Consider the following 17,786-nt stretch of genomic DNA (forward strand, 5'->3'; position numbering starts at 1 on the left):
TCCGGATTGCCGTTACGGACCTGGCTCCTAACTTTTTTAGCTGGCTCCTAGATTCCAAGCAAATTTGTCAAGCCCTGCCTTATGCCCAGTTCCACACCAGAGTCCTGCAGAAGGAGATTTTGACAAAATGGGACAAATCTCAGTTGTCCCTAGATCGACAGATCCAGGTGAGCCAGTCAGTCAGACTCACTGATTTGGTGGTTGAGATCCCCGGTGATTCAGTCCGGAAAATCGTTCGTTCCTCTGAAATGGACAGTGATCACGACGGACGCCAGTCTATCCGGCTGGGGTGGAGTGATGGGGGTTAAGTTGGCTCAGGGCCTCTGGTTGACGGAAGAATCCGAGTTGCCTATCAATCTGCTCGAATTGAAAGCGATCAGGCTGTGCCTCTACACATGGTCGATGAGACTTCAAGGGTTTCCGATCAGGATACAGTCAGACAACGCCATGGCTGTGGCATACGTCAATCACCAAGGGGGAACAAGAAGCTCAGCCGCTGCACGGGAGGTTGCTCACATACTTCGGTGGGCAGAGCAACACATACCGGCCCTGTCGGCCATCCACATCCTGGGAGTGGAGAACTGGCAGGCGGACTATCTGAGTCGACAGATGCTGGACCCAGGAGAATGGACATTGCGTCCGGAGATATTCAGGATTCTGTGTCTGAAGTGGGGCACACCAGATGTGTATCTACTGGCCTCCCGTCTCAATCGGAAAGGTGCCAAGATTTGTGTCCAGGACAAGAGATCCGTGGGCCGACGTGTCAGACGCGCTGGTGGCTCTGTGGGATCAGTACCAGCTGATCTATGCCTTTCCTCCACTGAAACTGTTGCCACGTCTGCTTTGCAGAGTGGAAGCCGAGGGGATGCCAGTGATACTGATTGCCCCAGATTGGCCTTAGCGTCCTTGGAACACAGACCTGGTGCGTCTGGTAGCAGATGCTCCCTGGCGACTGCCGTTGCGAGAGGACCTTCTGTCTCAAGGTCTGATTCTCCATCCTGCTTTACCATCGCTGGCTTTAACGGCATGGCTATTGAGAGCCAGGTGTTGAGGAACCGGGGTCTGTTGGACTCTATGATTCCAACTATGTTGAGAGCACGGAAATCATCTTCTCGGAAGATATACCATCGTACCTGGAAGGCCTACATCTCCATGTGTGAGGAGAAAGGATGGCATCCGCACTCTTTTTCCATATCTAGGATCCTGCTGTTTCTCCAGCAAGGAGTGGACCAGAGATTGGCATTAAAGCGGAGGTCCACCCTAAAGTGGACCTTCCGCTCATCGGAACCCTCCCCCCCTCCGGTGCCACAATTGGCACCTTTCGGGGGGGAGGGGGGTGCAGTTACCTGGATAATCCAGGTAACTGCACCCACTTCTGGGATAGCTCTCTGGGATAGCTCTCTAACTTACGCCCCTTTCCGCAAGTGCCCGCCCCTTCCCGCAAGTGCCCCGCTGCCTGCTGGGAAACACACAGATCCCAGAGGCAGCGGGGAGCGTCCTTATTGCGCAGCGCGATTCGCGCATGCGCAGTAGGGAACCGGGAAATGAAGCCGAAAGGCTCCATTTCCTGATTCCCATACCCAAGCTGGCGGCGGCAGGACCCGACAGGCGACCTAGAGATCGGCTTCGGGTGCCGACATCGCAGGCGCGCTGGACAGGTAAGTGTCACTATTTTAAAAGTCAGCAGCTGCAGTATTTGTAGCTGCTGGCTTTTAAAAAAAAAAAAACGCGGAGTCCCGGTGGACTCCCGCTTTAAGCACCATCAAAGGGCAAATTTCAGCCTTAGCTGTCTTTTTTTCAACGACCCCTTGCATCGCACTCCTTAGTGAGTACCTTCGTTCAGGGGGTACGACATGTAGTCCCTTAGGTGCATCCACTGTTACCCCCAATGCGATTTGAACCTGGTGTCAGTGCTTCAAAAACCGCTGTTTGAAAACATCAGGGAGATTCCCCTGTTGACCCTTTTCCAGAAAGTGGTCTTTCTAGTGCCCATCACATCGGCCAGGAGGGTTTTGGAACTGGCGGCCTTGTCCTGCAAGTCGCCCTATCTGGTTAGCCACAGGGATAAGGTAGTGTTGCATCCGCAACCGTCTTTTTTTTCTTTTTTTTCTTTTTTTTTTTCCCCGAAGGTGTTCTTGGCTTTTCATATCAATGAGGACATTGTATTACCATCTCTGTGTCCTAAGCCGAAACACCCTAAGGAGGTGGCCCTTCACGCTCATGACGTGGTTAGGGCCCTTTTCGGAAGTCAGACTCACTGTTGGTTTTCGGTGGCTGGTCCAAAGAAAGGCATGGCGGTCTCGTCGGCCACCATTTCCAGGTGGATCAGACAGATTTTAGTACAAGCCTACACCTTGAAGGGGCAGGTGCCCCCCTTTCCGGTCACGGCCCACTCTACAAGGGCAATCGGAATGTCTTGGGCCTTCCGACACCAAGCGTTGGTCGCTCAGGTGTGTAAAGCGGCGACCTGGTCGTCTGTCCACACGTTTACCAAGTTCTACAAGGTAGACGTTAGTGCATCGGCTGATGCCTGTTTTGGCCGCAGAGTTTTGCAGGCGACCATGTAGTTGCAATTGACTATGCAGTTTATATTTTTCCTGTTTTTTAGTTGAAAACACAGTATTGTTAATGCACTGTTGCATTAATCCTGCAGTTTGGCGGTCTTGGATGATCACTCCTGTTGAGGATACCCTGTTTTTTTGTGGTGGTTTTTCACGCACTGTTTTTTTTTTTTTTTATTTTTTTTTTTTTTTAGGCATAGTTTCACTAGTTCCCACTTGCCATGGTGGATGACGTTTTTTATGCTGTTTTTCCCTCCCCTGCTTGGGGATGTTCCATTTGTTACAGAGAGGACCTGTGTCGGTCGGTGAATATAAGAGAAACTAGTATTTTTCAGTACTCACCGTAAAATCATTTTCTTTGTAATTCACCGACCGACAGCACCCGCCCCTCTTATCTTTACGTTATACTGCTTGTTGACGTACTGAGGCTGCTTTGCAGGGTTGGGGGGGGTTGTAGCCTGAGGGACCGCCCGCTAGGCGGAACTAAGAGTTCTGAGTGTTTGTGTTACAACTATGCCTAGTATTCTCCTAGTGATAAGGCTAACAACCCATTTGTTACAGAGTGAATTACAGAGAAAAGGATTTTACGGTGAGTACAAAAAATCTAATTTTTCTGAAAGCCTATGACCTCTAGAATAAAAAAAAGGTGTTACTGATAAATTAGTAGTATTTGCGCAAATGTTTATCGAACCAATATATTGGAAAAAAATACACTAAAACCATTAGCAGATAAAAATACAGCTAATTTTATGTAATTCCTGTTAAATCCTACTAAATGTATAAGCTTAACCTGTATGGAGTTAATAAATAACAAATATTTGTAAATTCTAAATTGCACCTTTTTGCAAAATAGTGAAAAATCTAACGTACCCAAAAATTTCTCTGGCGCTTTTCATTTTTCACTTACAGCTTTCAGAATTTGAAAAGGCCCCTCAAACTAGACCTTTTCTAAAAGCACATAGCCAGTAGAATAAAAAAAGTGCTACTGATTTTTTTTGGGTCCTGCATTACTGTAATTGCACAAATGTTCATCATATCTCTATTTTCACTAAAACTATGCTAGAATCATTAATATTGCACATAAACACAACGTAACTTACAAAATTCCTGCTAAATTAGTACTAAAGCCTCGTTCACTTGTGGCATACTAAAGTGTATGCCCATGGGGGTGCCATGTTTACCCGCACAGGTGTTCCGTTCATCCCCATACAGGCAGTCTCGTTTATGTCAATTGGGATGCAGCGGCTGCATAGGCATAGTTGCTGTTCCCAATCTGACATCGGTGTGGGATGTGTAAGCTCAGGGACATGCATGCAGACCTACATGGATGTAAAACTGGCAGCAAGGGCTCTGTTCATGCAGTTGCTACATCCCTGTTGGAAGTGAACAAGAAGTAATGTTATATATCTAAAGTTCGACACATCTGTTTGTACAACCGAACTCAGCCATATTGATATTTGCAGTCCCACATGTTTAAAAGGTATAGAGGAATGTGGCAGAATCTGCATAGCAAAGGAGTTATCTTCAGCCCACCTGGTGTGCAAAAAGCTTCAAAGAGATTGATGACGAAGACGGCCCAGGGCACATCGACTGCAATACTGGCCACAGAAGCCAAGTATGCCAGGACAGTCAGTAATATTAGGAGGGCTGTCATGTGAACACTGATTGGTCCAAAGCAAATGGGACTGGCAGTAGGATGCGGTTTGGATGGTGTGTGTTTATCAAAAAGGGATTCATCAAAGAGAGCTGTCTCTCTCTGTTTGCTGCAAGAGCCTGCTATGTGGTGATCTTGGCCTACTCTGGGTGATGGCTCCGGCCTAAACCTCATGGTGAAGGCCCTCTTCTGGTCTGAGCCTAGCCGATGCAGCAAAGCCTCACGGAGGACCGTGTGATAAGTATCTTTCTTATTCTTGTATTATATGTTCCGATTGTAAGCTTTGTGATATTGTAATGTCTTTTTAATACTTTTATGTTAGCTTTCCTAATTTCTTGGGAAATAAATAAGATGGTGTTTTACTAGCAGCAATGTGTGTGTTTTCATAAGTAACTTTATATCAGTGTGCTTAGTAGGGTTTTATAAACTAGATAACTATGGGAAGAGACAAGGTAATAATAGTTTGTAGAGCACAAAATGTCTTTCATATGGCACCCCAGATAACATGTGGCAATCCTAAAAGCTGCATAGAACTTACAGGACAGAAGTGCTCGGATACAAGGCAGCTGATAATGCCACAATAAGTGTGGTGAGTCTGTACTATGGATAGGCAAAAATTGAATTGTTTTGAATGATATCAGGTAAAAGTGGTAACGAATTAAGAATAGTGAATGCTAGAAGAGCGATTTGTTTTTGTTTTTGGTGAGTTGTAAGAGCTAACGATAATTGAGTTTGGTTTAGTACTCAATGCAGTGTTGGTACGTTAGTACAAATAGAAGTGTGTATTGTGTGGATTGTATGGTTGTAAAATGGAACTTGTGTATACATATGTTAAAAAGTATGCCTCTGGCAGTTATCATTCATGTGCAGATGAAACTCTTGAAAGCCAGTATAAGATTCTATTATCTCAGTGTCAGCAGCATAATAGCAGATTATCGGGCAAACAGCTAAAAAAAGTTAAAGAAAAGTTGGCTAATGAAATTGCAGTTTTGCTCAGAATTAAAGTTATATCTGAGCAAATGGGGGGGAAGTGGGAAGTAGAGAGGAGGCATCTGGGTGAGAACATAGCGAAAGTCAGTGAAAACCTTCTAAAGATTGCAACAGCCTCCAGTGATGAGATGGATGAATTGTGGGCAAAAGCAGGAGATTTGTCAGAGAGAAACAGTGAGCTACAAGAACAGCTCCACAATTACAGCATGGACTGTGATATGAAGAGCAAACTTTTAGAGTCATTACGAATGAAGTTGTCAGAGATGGAAGAGTTGGTTATGTCTTTAGAAAGAGAATTAGCAAATGTACACTCCCAGCTTCTTACTACAGAGAAAGTTATGGTATCGCTCAATGAGCACAAAGGAACATGCCAGCTGGGCGATATCTGCACAATCAATGAGGAGAAGGGCCGTGATGCAACACAGTCTGCTATGGCACCTATCGCTTCAAGGCAGAATGAGAGTTTGATTACAATCCAAGAGAGACTTACTTTGTGCCAGATTTTGGGTGAATTTAATGCCCTGGAATCACCAATGAGTCTGTCCAATAAATTTGAAGCTCTAGTAGTTAAATTCCATTTGAGTAATGAAGATGCATGCTCTCTTCTGAAAGCATGGCTACCAGGACCTTTGGTAGGTCAGTTATCGGCACAAGTTAATGATAACGTAGCAGATGCAGAGGTGCGGAGGAAAGAGTTGCAGCGTATTGTGGACAGTCGTGATAATGGTATGAGTGATTTGCAACGAATGAAATTTAGGAGAGGAGTTGACCCAATTTTGTTCTGCAGTGAGTATCTTGCATTGTATATGAAAGTGTTAAACTGTCCTGACTTATTGGAGGACGATGCAAGTTTCATATACTCAATGGCCAATAAGTGTTATGTAAGCAATCCCACTAGAATGGCTCTGAGGAATGCTAGATCCTACCAAAATTTTGTCAATATCCTCCGAGACTTCTGTCAAGAGTCCAGGGAAAGGGAGTAAGGGTCAAAGGCAGATGTATCTGTAATAAGCAGAGGTACAGGAAGGCAGAGAAAGTTCAGACAAAGTAAATGGAATAGGCATAGACATAGATTTCATAAAGCCCTTAAAATTGCTAGCATGGAACAGGAAACCCCAGAAGTACAGGTATCTACAATGAAAACCCCCACCCAGGACAGGGACAGCGTAACTCAAAGGCCTGATATGAAAGATAGCAGCCAGGACAGATTACACAGTTCTGAAGGAGAGATAAGAAATGACAGTTCACACCCTAAGCACAGCCAGCAACAAGACTGGATGAACATTCCAATATTTGCGCCCTGGGCTAATCTACCATTTTGGCTTGTATGTAATTGGACGCAAATGGCATTGACATTTTTCTTGAGTAATATGGCAAAGATTTCCAATACCACTGCGTAGTATAGAAAGGTATGGCAACTATATTGAATTAATGGGAAAGGCTTTGTGGACTTAAAAAGTCAATTGTCATGATAATTGTGTGTAATCACTGTCTTTGTGTTCCTTTTCCAGAGACCATGGAAGAAGTTAAACGGCTTTAGATACTAACATTTGCGTTTGTTTGCAGGTCTGTCAAAGTGAGAACAACAGTGGGAAAATATAGCAGAACAGGGGTTAGGCTATTGTAAATGCATAATCGATTATCACATGGTACCATGGGCTCATTAGTTAGTAATTGTTTGCAAACAATGAAAAATAAATGGTACTAAAGAGTTACAAATAAAGCTACAATGTTGTGATGAGATACATATGCTTTGTTTTGTTTTTGTTTTTTGTTTTGTTTTCCCCATTAACTAATTGTATTTCAGATTGGAATGAGCACTCTCCTCAGGAGAAAAGTCCATGGATGTTGTCAACTAAAAGTTGAGTGTTTGTCATTGTTGTATGGTGGTGGTCTTGTCATGTTATTTGTGTGATCATGGCCAGATTTTAAATTTTTTTTACATTTTTTTTTATTTTTTTATTTTTTTTTCTTCTCAATTTATTTTTTTGATATTGGTTTAGTCGTCTATTTTATTTTTATTTTTGTTCAGGTGGAAAAGTAGTAGGTTTAATCCACCTGAAAGGGGGGGGGGGGAATTGACAATGCCCTCAGTTAGAACCAGTCACCTGAAAGGGGGTAGTGCATACATCGTAAAGATACAGATAGATGCATTGTCTTTGTAGCTTGTAAAATTTGAAGTTTTTGAGAAGCAACATTGGCGTTCAGTTTTAAACATTTTTGATCATACCATGAGGATCCATTTTACAGTGGGTTCAGCTTAAAGAGGTCATGGTTGTTGGGCTAGTTTGGTCAAAGTTGCAGAAGCCAAGCCAAGGTCCTGGGTTCCAAGGAGGGAACTATAAGTAAACATGGTAAACGAGCCGATATTGTGGTTAAGAATTTGATACTGCTCTTGTTTTTCACTTCCAGAATCCTAGTGGAGCGAGAATTGGAGAGGCTTCTGGAACATGGATGACAGATGATCATCTGGTTGGCAGTTTGTCTGTGCCACACCACACCGCAAATTTGTTCTGATAAACATCAGGAGAGGAAAAAAGAAAAACTTGAAAGATTCAGATTAATACTTGTTTTTTTTCTTATGGACAATGTGGTGCGAGTGTTGTATCTGAAACAGAACTTGTGAAATATTTTTGCTGAAGTCTCTCCTGATGAATGCAAACATGTTATTTATACATGTGCAATGGGTTGGAGGTTGGGGAAGGCATATGACACATCCAATCCATCAAAACATGAAAATGTAAAATATGTGTTTTTTGTTGGAAGGAGGAATTGAAAAAAGGAAGGTTTTAACATATGACATGTATTTATGTAACGGAGTTAATATGGTGCAGGTACCCAGGAGGCAGGCTGGCACTTATGCATAACAAGGTAGCTGTTGGCCAGACTAAGGGGTGCCAGGTGACACATCAATAGGATGAAAACTTCCTCGTAGGGGTGTTGTCTCAATCCTAGCGGTCCTAGAGAGAAGCTTTCGGTTACTGGACATGCGGGACACCAGAACTAGACATGGGGAAGATACGCCCGGTTGGTGTCTCACCTGAGAGGTTGAAACCCTGCACAGATAATGCCAGTGAATACACACAGGAGCATGCTCCATTTAAAATAAAGGGAACAAACGCTGGCTACCAGGGTACCGTATGACTTCACCACATGGCACTGCAACATCTCACTGTGGTTGATAAAAACCTATCACCCTATATGTGCTGAGTGTACACTGAATCAAGTGCGGTCATGGTACCAGTGACTTACTCCCAGACATGCGATGAAGTCCATGCAGGATGCTTATTTCTGAGGAGTAACCCGAAAGAGGAGGGATGTATTCAGCACTATATTGGAGGGGAATAATAGCTGGGAGGGGTGTTGTGAATGGAGTGGACATCGGCCTCCTGAGGAACAAACTCACAGCCATAGCTTCAGAGAAGGAGCGTGACTTTGTTACCCCGGGAGATTGGTGGCATCCTTGATAACATTCAACGAAGTCACAAACACCCAGGTTAGAGTGGCTCCGGATTTTGTCAACCATGTTGAGAGGTTGGTAGAGGACAGAAACCTGTCATTGGCTCTGGTGTGCACTCTGTGGCAGGTGGAAATATCAGCCAACATCAAGCTGATTGTACCGTCTCTGTATGAGGGGCAGTGGCCTGATGAGTTAGCTCAGTAAGATTTTGCCAAAACACGTTGCTTACACTAATCCAAAGTAGTGGTCGAATGCCTGTATGGGCTGTACTAAGTTGGATTGTGAAAGGTGTTATGCTGTATGTTCCCATATACAGAAGTGCAGACTCGGTCTGTATATTTGGTGGCATCAATGGGCTTACTGACTGGGGATTCTATCTTGTTGCATTTGAGACTATATCACACGTGATCAGAGAAGATGAAAGCTGGAGGCAGGTTGATATTTCCTTTTGTCGGAAGCATGACCATGATGTCCTTTGTATGCCAGCTCAATACATGAGGATGAACGAATAATGTTGGGAAGTTATTTCTCTCTGTGTTCTGGATGGAGAGGTCATTGCTGGGAAGGAGGCACCCGGGTATTATTTAGGACATAGGCGAGTTTGTTTCTTTGTCCTAAAGAATACCGGTGTAGTGTTAGTCATGGAACTAGAGGGTTCCTTGAACCTAACCATAGGTAGAGGTACATGGTATACCATGGGCATGACCTCTGAAATCCAGGCACAGGGGTGGAAATGTGTGGGTTTGGTCATTGTTGTAAATTTATATGTGTAGTTAAGCAATATTTATCTAGAAGGGTCTCCCATTTCTCTATGCAAGTTGAGGGATGATTTGACGGTAAGGTCTCTGTGTACAAGTTAGAGACTTTGCAGTCAAATCAGAGCCCTGCAATACCGTTGTGAGCAAGCCTGCCGAATCCCGACCCGTATTTACAGTAAAGGGTTATAGGAGGTTGGGAGCGGGATGCGTAATACATATATATGTATATATTATGGTAACGAGTTGATTTATTTTTGTGGTAGAGTGTGACCTATGGGTATTGTAGGCTAGTAATATGGGCAAGAAAGGCCCTCCTCAAGACTCAGTATTTGGTAGCTGGTTAATATGTTACTCTGAACGTATGCTGGTGAATGGTGAGTGAATGGACATCCCTTGCCTGTACTGCATCCTGTCCTGAAGATACCAGAAAGGAGAAGATGCCAAAGATACAGAAGGGTGACAGGGAAGCTGTCGCTGAAGAAGGATGGTGGTATGTCACGTAGTAGCAAAGCGGCACGTGTTGGGAAGCACAACGCGGTAAGACCATTATGGACTGTTCCATGGGAGATGTCTCTGGAGCACACATTGAAAACCACCACATGTTACACAAGCTAAGGACTGTGCCACAGGTACTGGTTCGGAAGCACATGTTGCGGAACCACACACGTTAAGACAGTTATGGACTGTTCAATAGGAGCCGTGTCTGAAGAAGGGTGGTATGCGCCTTTTAGGCGCAAAGCGGGATATGTTGGAAGTGAACAAAGTAATGTTATATATCTAAAGTTCGACACATCTGTTTGTACAACCGAACTCAGCCATATTGATATTTGCAGTCCCACATGTTTAAAAGGTATAGAGGAATGTGGCAGAATCTGCATAGCAAAGGAGTTATCTTCAGCCCACCTGGTGTGCACAAAGCTTCAAAGAGATTAATGACGAAGACGGCCCTGGGCACATCGACTGCAATACTGGCCACAGAAGCCAAGTATGCCAGGACAGTCAGTAATATTAGGAGGGCTGTCATGTGAACACTGATTGGTCCAAAGCAAATGGGACTGGCAGTAGGATGCGGTTTGGATGGTGTGTGTTTATCAAAAAGGGATTCATCAAAGAGAGCTGTCTCTCTGTTTGCTGCAAGAGCCTGCTATGTGGTGATCTTGGCCTAAACCTCATGGTGAAGGCCCTCTTCTGGTCTGAGCCTAGCCGATGCAGCAAAGCCTCACGGAGGACTGTGTTATAAGTATCTTTCATATTCTTGTATTATATGTTCCGATTGTAAGCTTTGTGATATTGTAATGTCTTTTTAATACTTTGTTAGCTTTCCTAATTTCTTGGGAAATAAATAAGATGGTGTTTTACTAGCAGCAATGTGTGTGTTTTCATAAGTAACTTTATATCAGTGTGCCTAGTAGGGTTTTATAAACTAGATAACTATGGGAAGAGACAAGGTAATAGTTTGTAGAGCACAAAATGTCTTTCAATCCCAAATTACATCAATAGGACTGTCTGTACAGAGATGCACGCAACACCCGTGCAGCCCTGTAAAGGTATGCTGTGTATGCCCTGTGTGAACAAGGCCTTGGGCCCCTTTCACGCAAAGACACCGATCGGGTCTGCCTGTCCATTTTTCAGGTGGGCCTAATCGGACCACCCATTGTTCTCTATGGAGAGACTGATGTAAATGGACGTGTCTGTTTACACCCGCCTGCATCTGATCCAGTCCACTAAAAACAGACGGATGGGGATTCCACTCCCCATCCATCTAGCAGATGGACAGGCGGTCCGTTTCTATCCGACCATCCCATAGAGAATAGAGAGCTGTGTCCACTCTGCATCAGCAGAGCGGACAGGGACCTGTCATCCGCCTGCTCAGTGGGGAGCAGCAGACAGATTCCCCCGCTAAGCAGGTGGATCTGCTTTTTCAGAGTCCACTCCATGGGAAAGGGGTCTTACCAGGTGCAGCTTTTTTTTTCCTCTCAAGCCACAGGATTAGAGCCTGATGCCGCGTATACACGATCGGAATTTTGGTTGTAAAAAGCTCTGATAGTTTTCCCGATGGGATTTCACTCAAGCTGTCTTGCATGCACATGGTCACACCAAATTCTGACTGTCAAGAAGGCAGTGATGTACAACACGTACGACGGGACTAGACAAAGGAAGTTCAATACCCAGTAGCCAATAGCTTCCATCTCGTAGTTCAATCTGAGCATGCATGAGTTTTTGTGCGTCGGAATTGCATACACACAATCGGAATTTCCAATAGAAAGTTTTTCCGGCAGAAAAATTGAGAACATGCTCTCAAATTTTTGATGGCGGGAATTCGGCCAGCTAAATTCCGATGAAGCATACACGCGGTCGCATTTTCCGATGAACAGCTCTCATCTGTGTTTATTGCTGGCTGAAATTCCGATCGGGTCTACCGGCATTAGGCTCTAATTGGCTTGAAAAAGGTTGGGCTTGGGCGCATAGCATTGCACCCCGAACCCACCCACTTGAGAGTTGTGACAATAGCAAATGAATATTCGCTGTCTTCCGGTTTCTCCTCCTGGGCAATCAGGACAGATCAGGTTGGCCGAGAGGAGAATCTGAGGTATCTGTAGGCGTTTTTCAGGCGCATCTGAAGAAAGTCTCATCTACAATCCTGCTCTGGCAGGACGTTAAAAAAGTCCTGTAAGCAGCTTCTTTGAGGTGCTTTTAGGAGCAGTGTATAATCAATGGGCAGCACAGCTGAAGCGCCTCGGCCACTAGCAGGGGCTAAAAGCACCACAAAAACTACGGTCACTTTACCACCAACATCCGGGCGCTGCCATTGTGAGAGGGATTTGTTTTGTTTTTTATTTAAAAAAAGTGACTTTTTTTATTTTATTTATTTTTACAGTCTTATTTTTTTTTGGGGGGGGGGGGGGGGTTTCTTTGAGGTATTGGAGGTCTAAACTGACCCCCGTATCTTTTTTTGAGACAGAGAAAGGCACTGAAAATAGTCCCTTTTCTCTGTATCACTTTACTAGAATGAATGAGAGTCCTGTATAGAGATTCCATTCATTCAGAAAATGACAGTCTGAAATATTGTAACCGCGAGTGTTATAATGTATCAGCTGTCCGTGGGTGCATAGCAGTGATCAGTAGTGATCGCTTCATGTGCCCCCTCTCTTCTACAGGAGGGGGGGGGGGGGGTTTAGTAAATGCATGTTTACTAAAGCTCCAACTTCACCCCACCCGCACCGCTTCCCCCCCCTTCCCAGCCTGACAGATCAGAGATCTGTGCGGATAGGAGGGAAGGAGAGATGGGAAGAAGAGATGTCGCTCGGGGAGGTGATCTGACTGGTGGGGGACACACGTCTGGACCCCCCCAAGCCCCATGCAGCACCTGAAGCCGGCTGGAGTGGAAGAGGAGGGATGCCGACTGATGGTGGCTGCAGGGAGCCAGTTTGCGGTAGAGGGGGAGGGGTAATTAGTGCTAGGGGTGTGAAGGGGAGAGGAGAGTGGGGTGGGGGGGCAGTTTTAGATGAGAGGGTGTGGCAGGGAACAGGGAGGCAGCAGTGTAGGGGTGGGTCACATTAGGGGTTAATACCTCTGATCAGCGGGTTGTAATCCCCTGATGAGTTATAGAAACATTCAGCAGTCAGCTGAACAATTCTCATATAAGCCATGAGGTCCATACGCCGTACTGACCTGGCCACCTGTGGGCACTTCTGTACATCCGTACGGCATATGGACCTGGCAGTAAAAGGGTTAAGGGACCAGGAAATCTTTTATTTTTTTTATTTTTTTTGGGGGGGGGGGGCTTAACTGGGTGGACCCAAAAAAAATCTACTGGGGAACCTGAAGACTCTAAGCTTGACAACCTTTTGTATGGTTCCATTTAGTATATAAGAGGTTGCTGTATTGAAAAGATACATATAACTGTGGCGTTGCCCTCATGAGGGCTGCTGAGTATTGTAGTCCACCTATCACCCTGCCCAGTCAGGCACACTATTTCCAGTCACTCTTTAGACAGAAAACAGTCCATGCACTTTTTTTTTTTTTGAGGGGAATTAATTTGGATGGAGAAAAGGGTATATGGGATGCCCAGTTGATTGAAGAAAATTTACATCGGACAAAACTATATACACTAAACAGTCTTCACTCTAGCACGACACTTGCTTGCAGACTATTCCTCCTCAATACCTCATGCACTTTACTTGACAATTGATCTCACTCTTCCAGGACCAACTAGCACTGATTTGTAGGCTACAACTGACTCAACCAGGCCTAAAGTAGATGCCTTTTGCAAGCAGGGGCCACTTTTAGAGTAGCAACAAAAATAAGGTAGTTCTTTAGTGCCAGCAGTCCCTGTGGCTACTGAGCCCAGTACCATATCTTCATACCCTACCAGCCCTCATGGCTGCTGCTGTCTCTCACTGCCCATGTTTCCACAGTTCTCTCACCTGGTTCTGCACCCATCTCAGACTAATCTCCCAGTCCTCTCAGGTGTAGCTCTTCAGTCCTTTCAACTGTGCTTTACTCCCCAGCCCTCCTGGCTGCGACTTGTTCCTCCTTGGAGACTTGCCTGGCAGTGCTCTTTCCTGCTCTCCTCTCCTTGCTCCTCTTGGTCAGCACACCTGTGTGTTTTAGGAGGGTCCCGTCCGTACCTGAGCCCAGGCCCAAGGTCGCCCCCCCCCCCAGACTGGGGAGCTCCCTTCAAGGCCACCGACGGCCTAGCACTCCATCTCCAACTTCTTCCTGCCTCCAGCCAATCCAGATTGGGGAATGGTCGGGGCTTCTTAGAATACCCCAGGCAACTCCACCTCCCCTCTTCACCTCCTTCCAGAAAAACAATGTTCTGGAAAGAAGTAGGAGGTCCTGGTGAGTCTGTCCGTGAGTCACCCAGCACTTCCCTGAGCCACTCTCAGCACAGATCAAAACAAATAGGCCTGGCTGCCAGCCAAGCCTGCATAAATGTATCTACTCTGCCAAAAACCTATATACGTCTAGCAGCCTAGAGGGTGCTATATAACTAAGATCCCCATCTGTGTCAGATCTGAGCTGTCATCCGGGTCTTTCTGGAAACTTTCCTTAGGCCAGCAGCATAAGATCAACACAGATCTAAACCACACTGGCTCTCTTAAGCTGGCCATATATTATACCATTTTCTTATTCAATTTCCTTTAGATTTGCAAGAGTGTACCTGATTGCATACAAACTGATAGTGTTTAGGTGTGACCTCGTATTATATGTTTTTGGTAAATCTAAAAAAATTGTATGATGCATGGCCAGCCTTAGGGCTAACGTGTTTTTTTTAAAAGATTTCCACATAATGCCATTGTATTACCATGTCTCTAGAAAGCTTAGGATTTTGTGATCGCATGACCAAGCTGGTTGTGATCAGTTTAAATCATGTTTTACAATGTAATAGTCTTAAATTCCTACCCACCGGCCTCTGTCACTGCAGAAACACACTAGTGGTGTAGCAACTGGAATCGCAGCACAAAGCTGAGGACACAGGCATCCATGTTTGATGCTGACGATTCCAGTGTAGCTTTGCAAGAGGGCACAGATTGCCATTGCCAATGGTAGTACTGGTAAGTATTACTACTTTTCTTCATAAGGCTACATTTTGCTTTATTTTATAGTGATCGGATTACTTTACTGACCAGAAAATTATATAAAAAAAATTGGTAAATTTACTTCCAATATTTTCTTTGATAATATGCAGATATCCGGTTTGTTAGGATATTTGCTTGATGAGGGTAAAGTACATTCTCAATGTATTAAATTGATTATACTGAGAGCCTATCGTAGAACTAAATTTTCTTTTCTTTTTTGCAGATTTCCTTAAGTGTACTTTGCATTGTGATGGTAGTAGCCACAGAACTATGGACCCATGTCGGCTGGTTTACGCAGATAAGGAGACTGTTCGGTCTGTGTTTTTTGGTTAGCATTGTCTGGAACTGGATGTATTTGTACAGGGTAAGTTGTTTTTTTTTTTTTTGTTTTTTTTTAAAGGCAATTGGCAAAAAAAACAAAAAAGAGTCAGCTCAGATCCCACATACACTTCACAGATTAGGAAGCAGTCTATGTTGATAGTTTACATAATCTAGGGGTTGCAGCTCCCTTTGACATCCACTTGGAAATGGACTGAAATCTGTAGAAAATAGAAGAAAGGAGAGCGCACAGCCACCCTAGTGTAATAACGTTTAATAGGGAACATAAATACCAATAAGGTTGCACTCACAGCAGAAAGGACTTGATGTTCACATGATGGACACAATTAGACCTCCTCTCACTGCCTGTCCTTTGAGATATCACTCGATGGTGTGGGGCACAAGCAAGGGATGAGGGTCGGAGTTCAAGCTGCAGTGTCCCCCTAAACAACCCTGGGAGCCACGCCTGGACCAACCGGTGCCACGTGACATCAATCTTGGCCGTGATATGGAGAAAGTGACAAACAAGCCGTCTACCAGGTGGTTTGCTAAGACAACATGTTTTGGAGGAGCAGCCTCCTTCATGTTACACCCCTGCCATACCACGCCGCACTATATGGGGAACCCAAACCCCTCCTTGGAATGAGATCTTAAAGGGACCAGGCCAGGAGTATGGAGTTCTCACAAACGGCAGTCAATGGGGTGGGTAACCAGCAGCCTCATTGTGCAACCATACTCAATAACCAATCTGTTGCAGAGTATTCTAGATAAAAAAAAAAAAAATATATATATATATATATATATATATATAATTATATGGAAATATATGCAATTAAATTAATTTCAGAACAATCCATTTGATCTCCTAAGCTTGTTGAAATTAGTGTTCATTTTATTACATACAAAATATATTAAACTAATATGAAATAAATATATAAAATATATATATATAAAAAATCACAATTTCTTCTGGAGGTAACCCAGCTGATGGGTCCACCCACATTAGGTAACTAGGCCCTATCTAATCCAATACTAAATATACTAATTGCAAAAAAAAAAAACGAGCCACCACTTTTTTACGCAAATCAGGGTGCCTATTTCCAACTCTTCATTTAACCCCTCAGGTGACATACTGTTTAAGGTAAATATCAAAAAGGACTCCTGTCATACTCCTGGCCTGGACCCTTTAGGATCTCATTCCAGGGAGGGGTTTGGGTTCCCTATATAGTGCGGCGTGGTAGGGGATGGGTGTGACCTGAAGGAGGTCATGCCTCCAAAACATGTTGTCCTAGCAACCCTCCTGGTAGTTGGCTTGCTTGTCACTTCCTTGGGACTGATATCACGCAGTGCTGGCTGGTCCAGGCGCGGCTCCCAGAGCTGTTTAGTGGGACGCTGCCGCTGGGACTCTCTGACCCTCATGCCTTGCTCGTTCCTCACACTATCGGGTGATATCTCAAGGGACAGGTTGTGAGAGGAGGCCTAATTGTGAACACCAAGTCTTTTGCTGTGAGTGCAACCTTTATTAGTTTTTATGTTCCCTGTTAAATGTTATTACTCTAGGGCAGCTGTGCGCTCTTTCTTCTATCTTCTAAAGTTTTTAAAGGCGACCTTCAGAACGGTGAAAATTGTGAGTGACTGGGGCATAGGATGTATAGGAGAGCTATGTAGAGGTCATGATAGTAGGTAGTATGTGCAGGAGAGGAGTGCAGAGGTTATAGTTGTGGGCAGTCTGTACAGGAGAAGAATGTGGAGAGTATGACAGTGGGCACTATGTGCAGGCGAGGCGTGAGGAAAGTGTGACGGGGCAGTATGTGTAGGACGGGAGTGTGTAGGGTGTGATAGTGGGAAGTATGTAGAAAAGAACAAAGTACTCCTGCGCTGCCTACATTAGTCCAAATTAACAAACTGAGAGCGGAGTATGAAGGGTATAACAGTGGGAATTAAGTGCAGTAGAAGAGTACAGAGTGTACGATGGTGAGCAGTATTGGCAGGAGAGGAATATGTAAAGTTTGATGGTTAGCATATGATGGAGGAGTACGTTATGCCTAGTATGTGCAGGAGGGGGGTGAGAAATGCAGACAGTACACAAAGTGTGTGTTGACAGATTAGCATAGGATAATTTTATATATATATTTTTTGTGGTGATAGGTTCTTTTTTTGGGAGATGTCAGAGGTCTTTTAGACCCCTGATGCCTCCTCTGTTGATCAGTTACAGATAAGGACAGAGACGCCCTGATTTGTCCATGGCACTGCAACACTGAAAGAAAAATGTATGGTGTCTGTACTCACCACAGAACCCTTATCTTCATCTTCTGCTTTGACATGTGTAAGTAAAACCGTACATAGTTACATAGTTAGTCAGGTTGAAAAAAGACACAAGTCCATCCAGTTCAACCTTAAAAACAAATAAATAAAATAAAAAATAATCGTACAATCCAGATACCCAATTTTATGCCCACA

At 44.4% G+C, this 17,786-nt stretch overlaps 1 protein-coding gene and 1 pseudogene across 1 annotated transcript in view; both read left to right on the forward strand.

The window, feature by feature from the left end:
• CLCC1 (chloride channel CLIC like 1) overlaps positions 1-17,786 on the forward strand; it is a 123,843-nt gene that overhangs the window by 59,672 nt on the left and 46,385 nt on the right. Inside the window, exon 7 of the mRNA XM_077452698.1 lies at positions 15,232-15,372. Coding sequence (XP_077308824.1) covers positions 15,232-15,372 — 141 coding nt within the window. The remainder of the gene's footprint in view (positions 1-15,231; positions 15,373-17,786) is intronic.
• LOC143927013 (posterior protein-like) lies at positions 5,009-7,097 on the forward strand (annotated as a pseudogene).

This window comes from Lithobates pipiens, unplaced genomic scaffold (genome assembly GCF_037356315.1).
Source record: "Lithobates pipiens isolate NorthernLeopardFrog02 unplaced genomic scaffold, aLitPip1_a1.2 Scaffold_23, whole genome shotgun sequence".
NCBI lineage: Eukaryota > Metazoa > Chordata > Amphibia > Anura > Ranidae > Lithobates > Lithobates pipiens.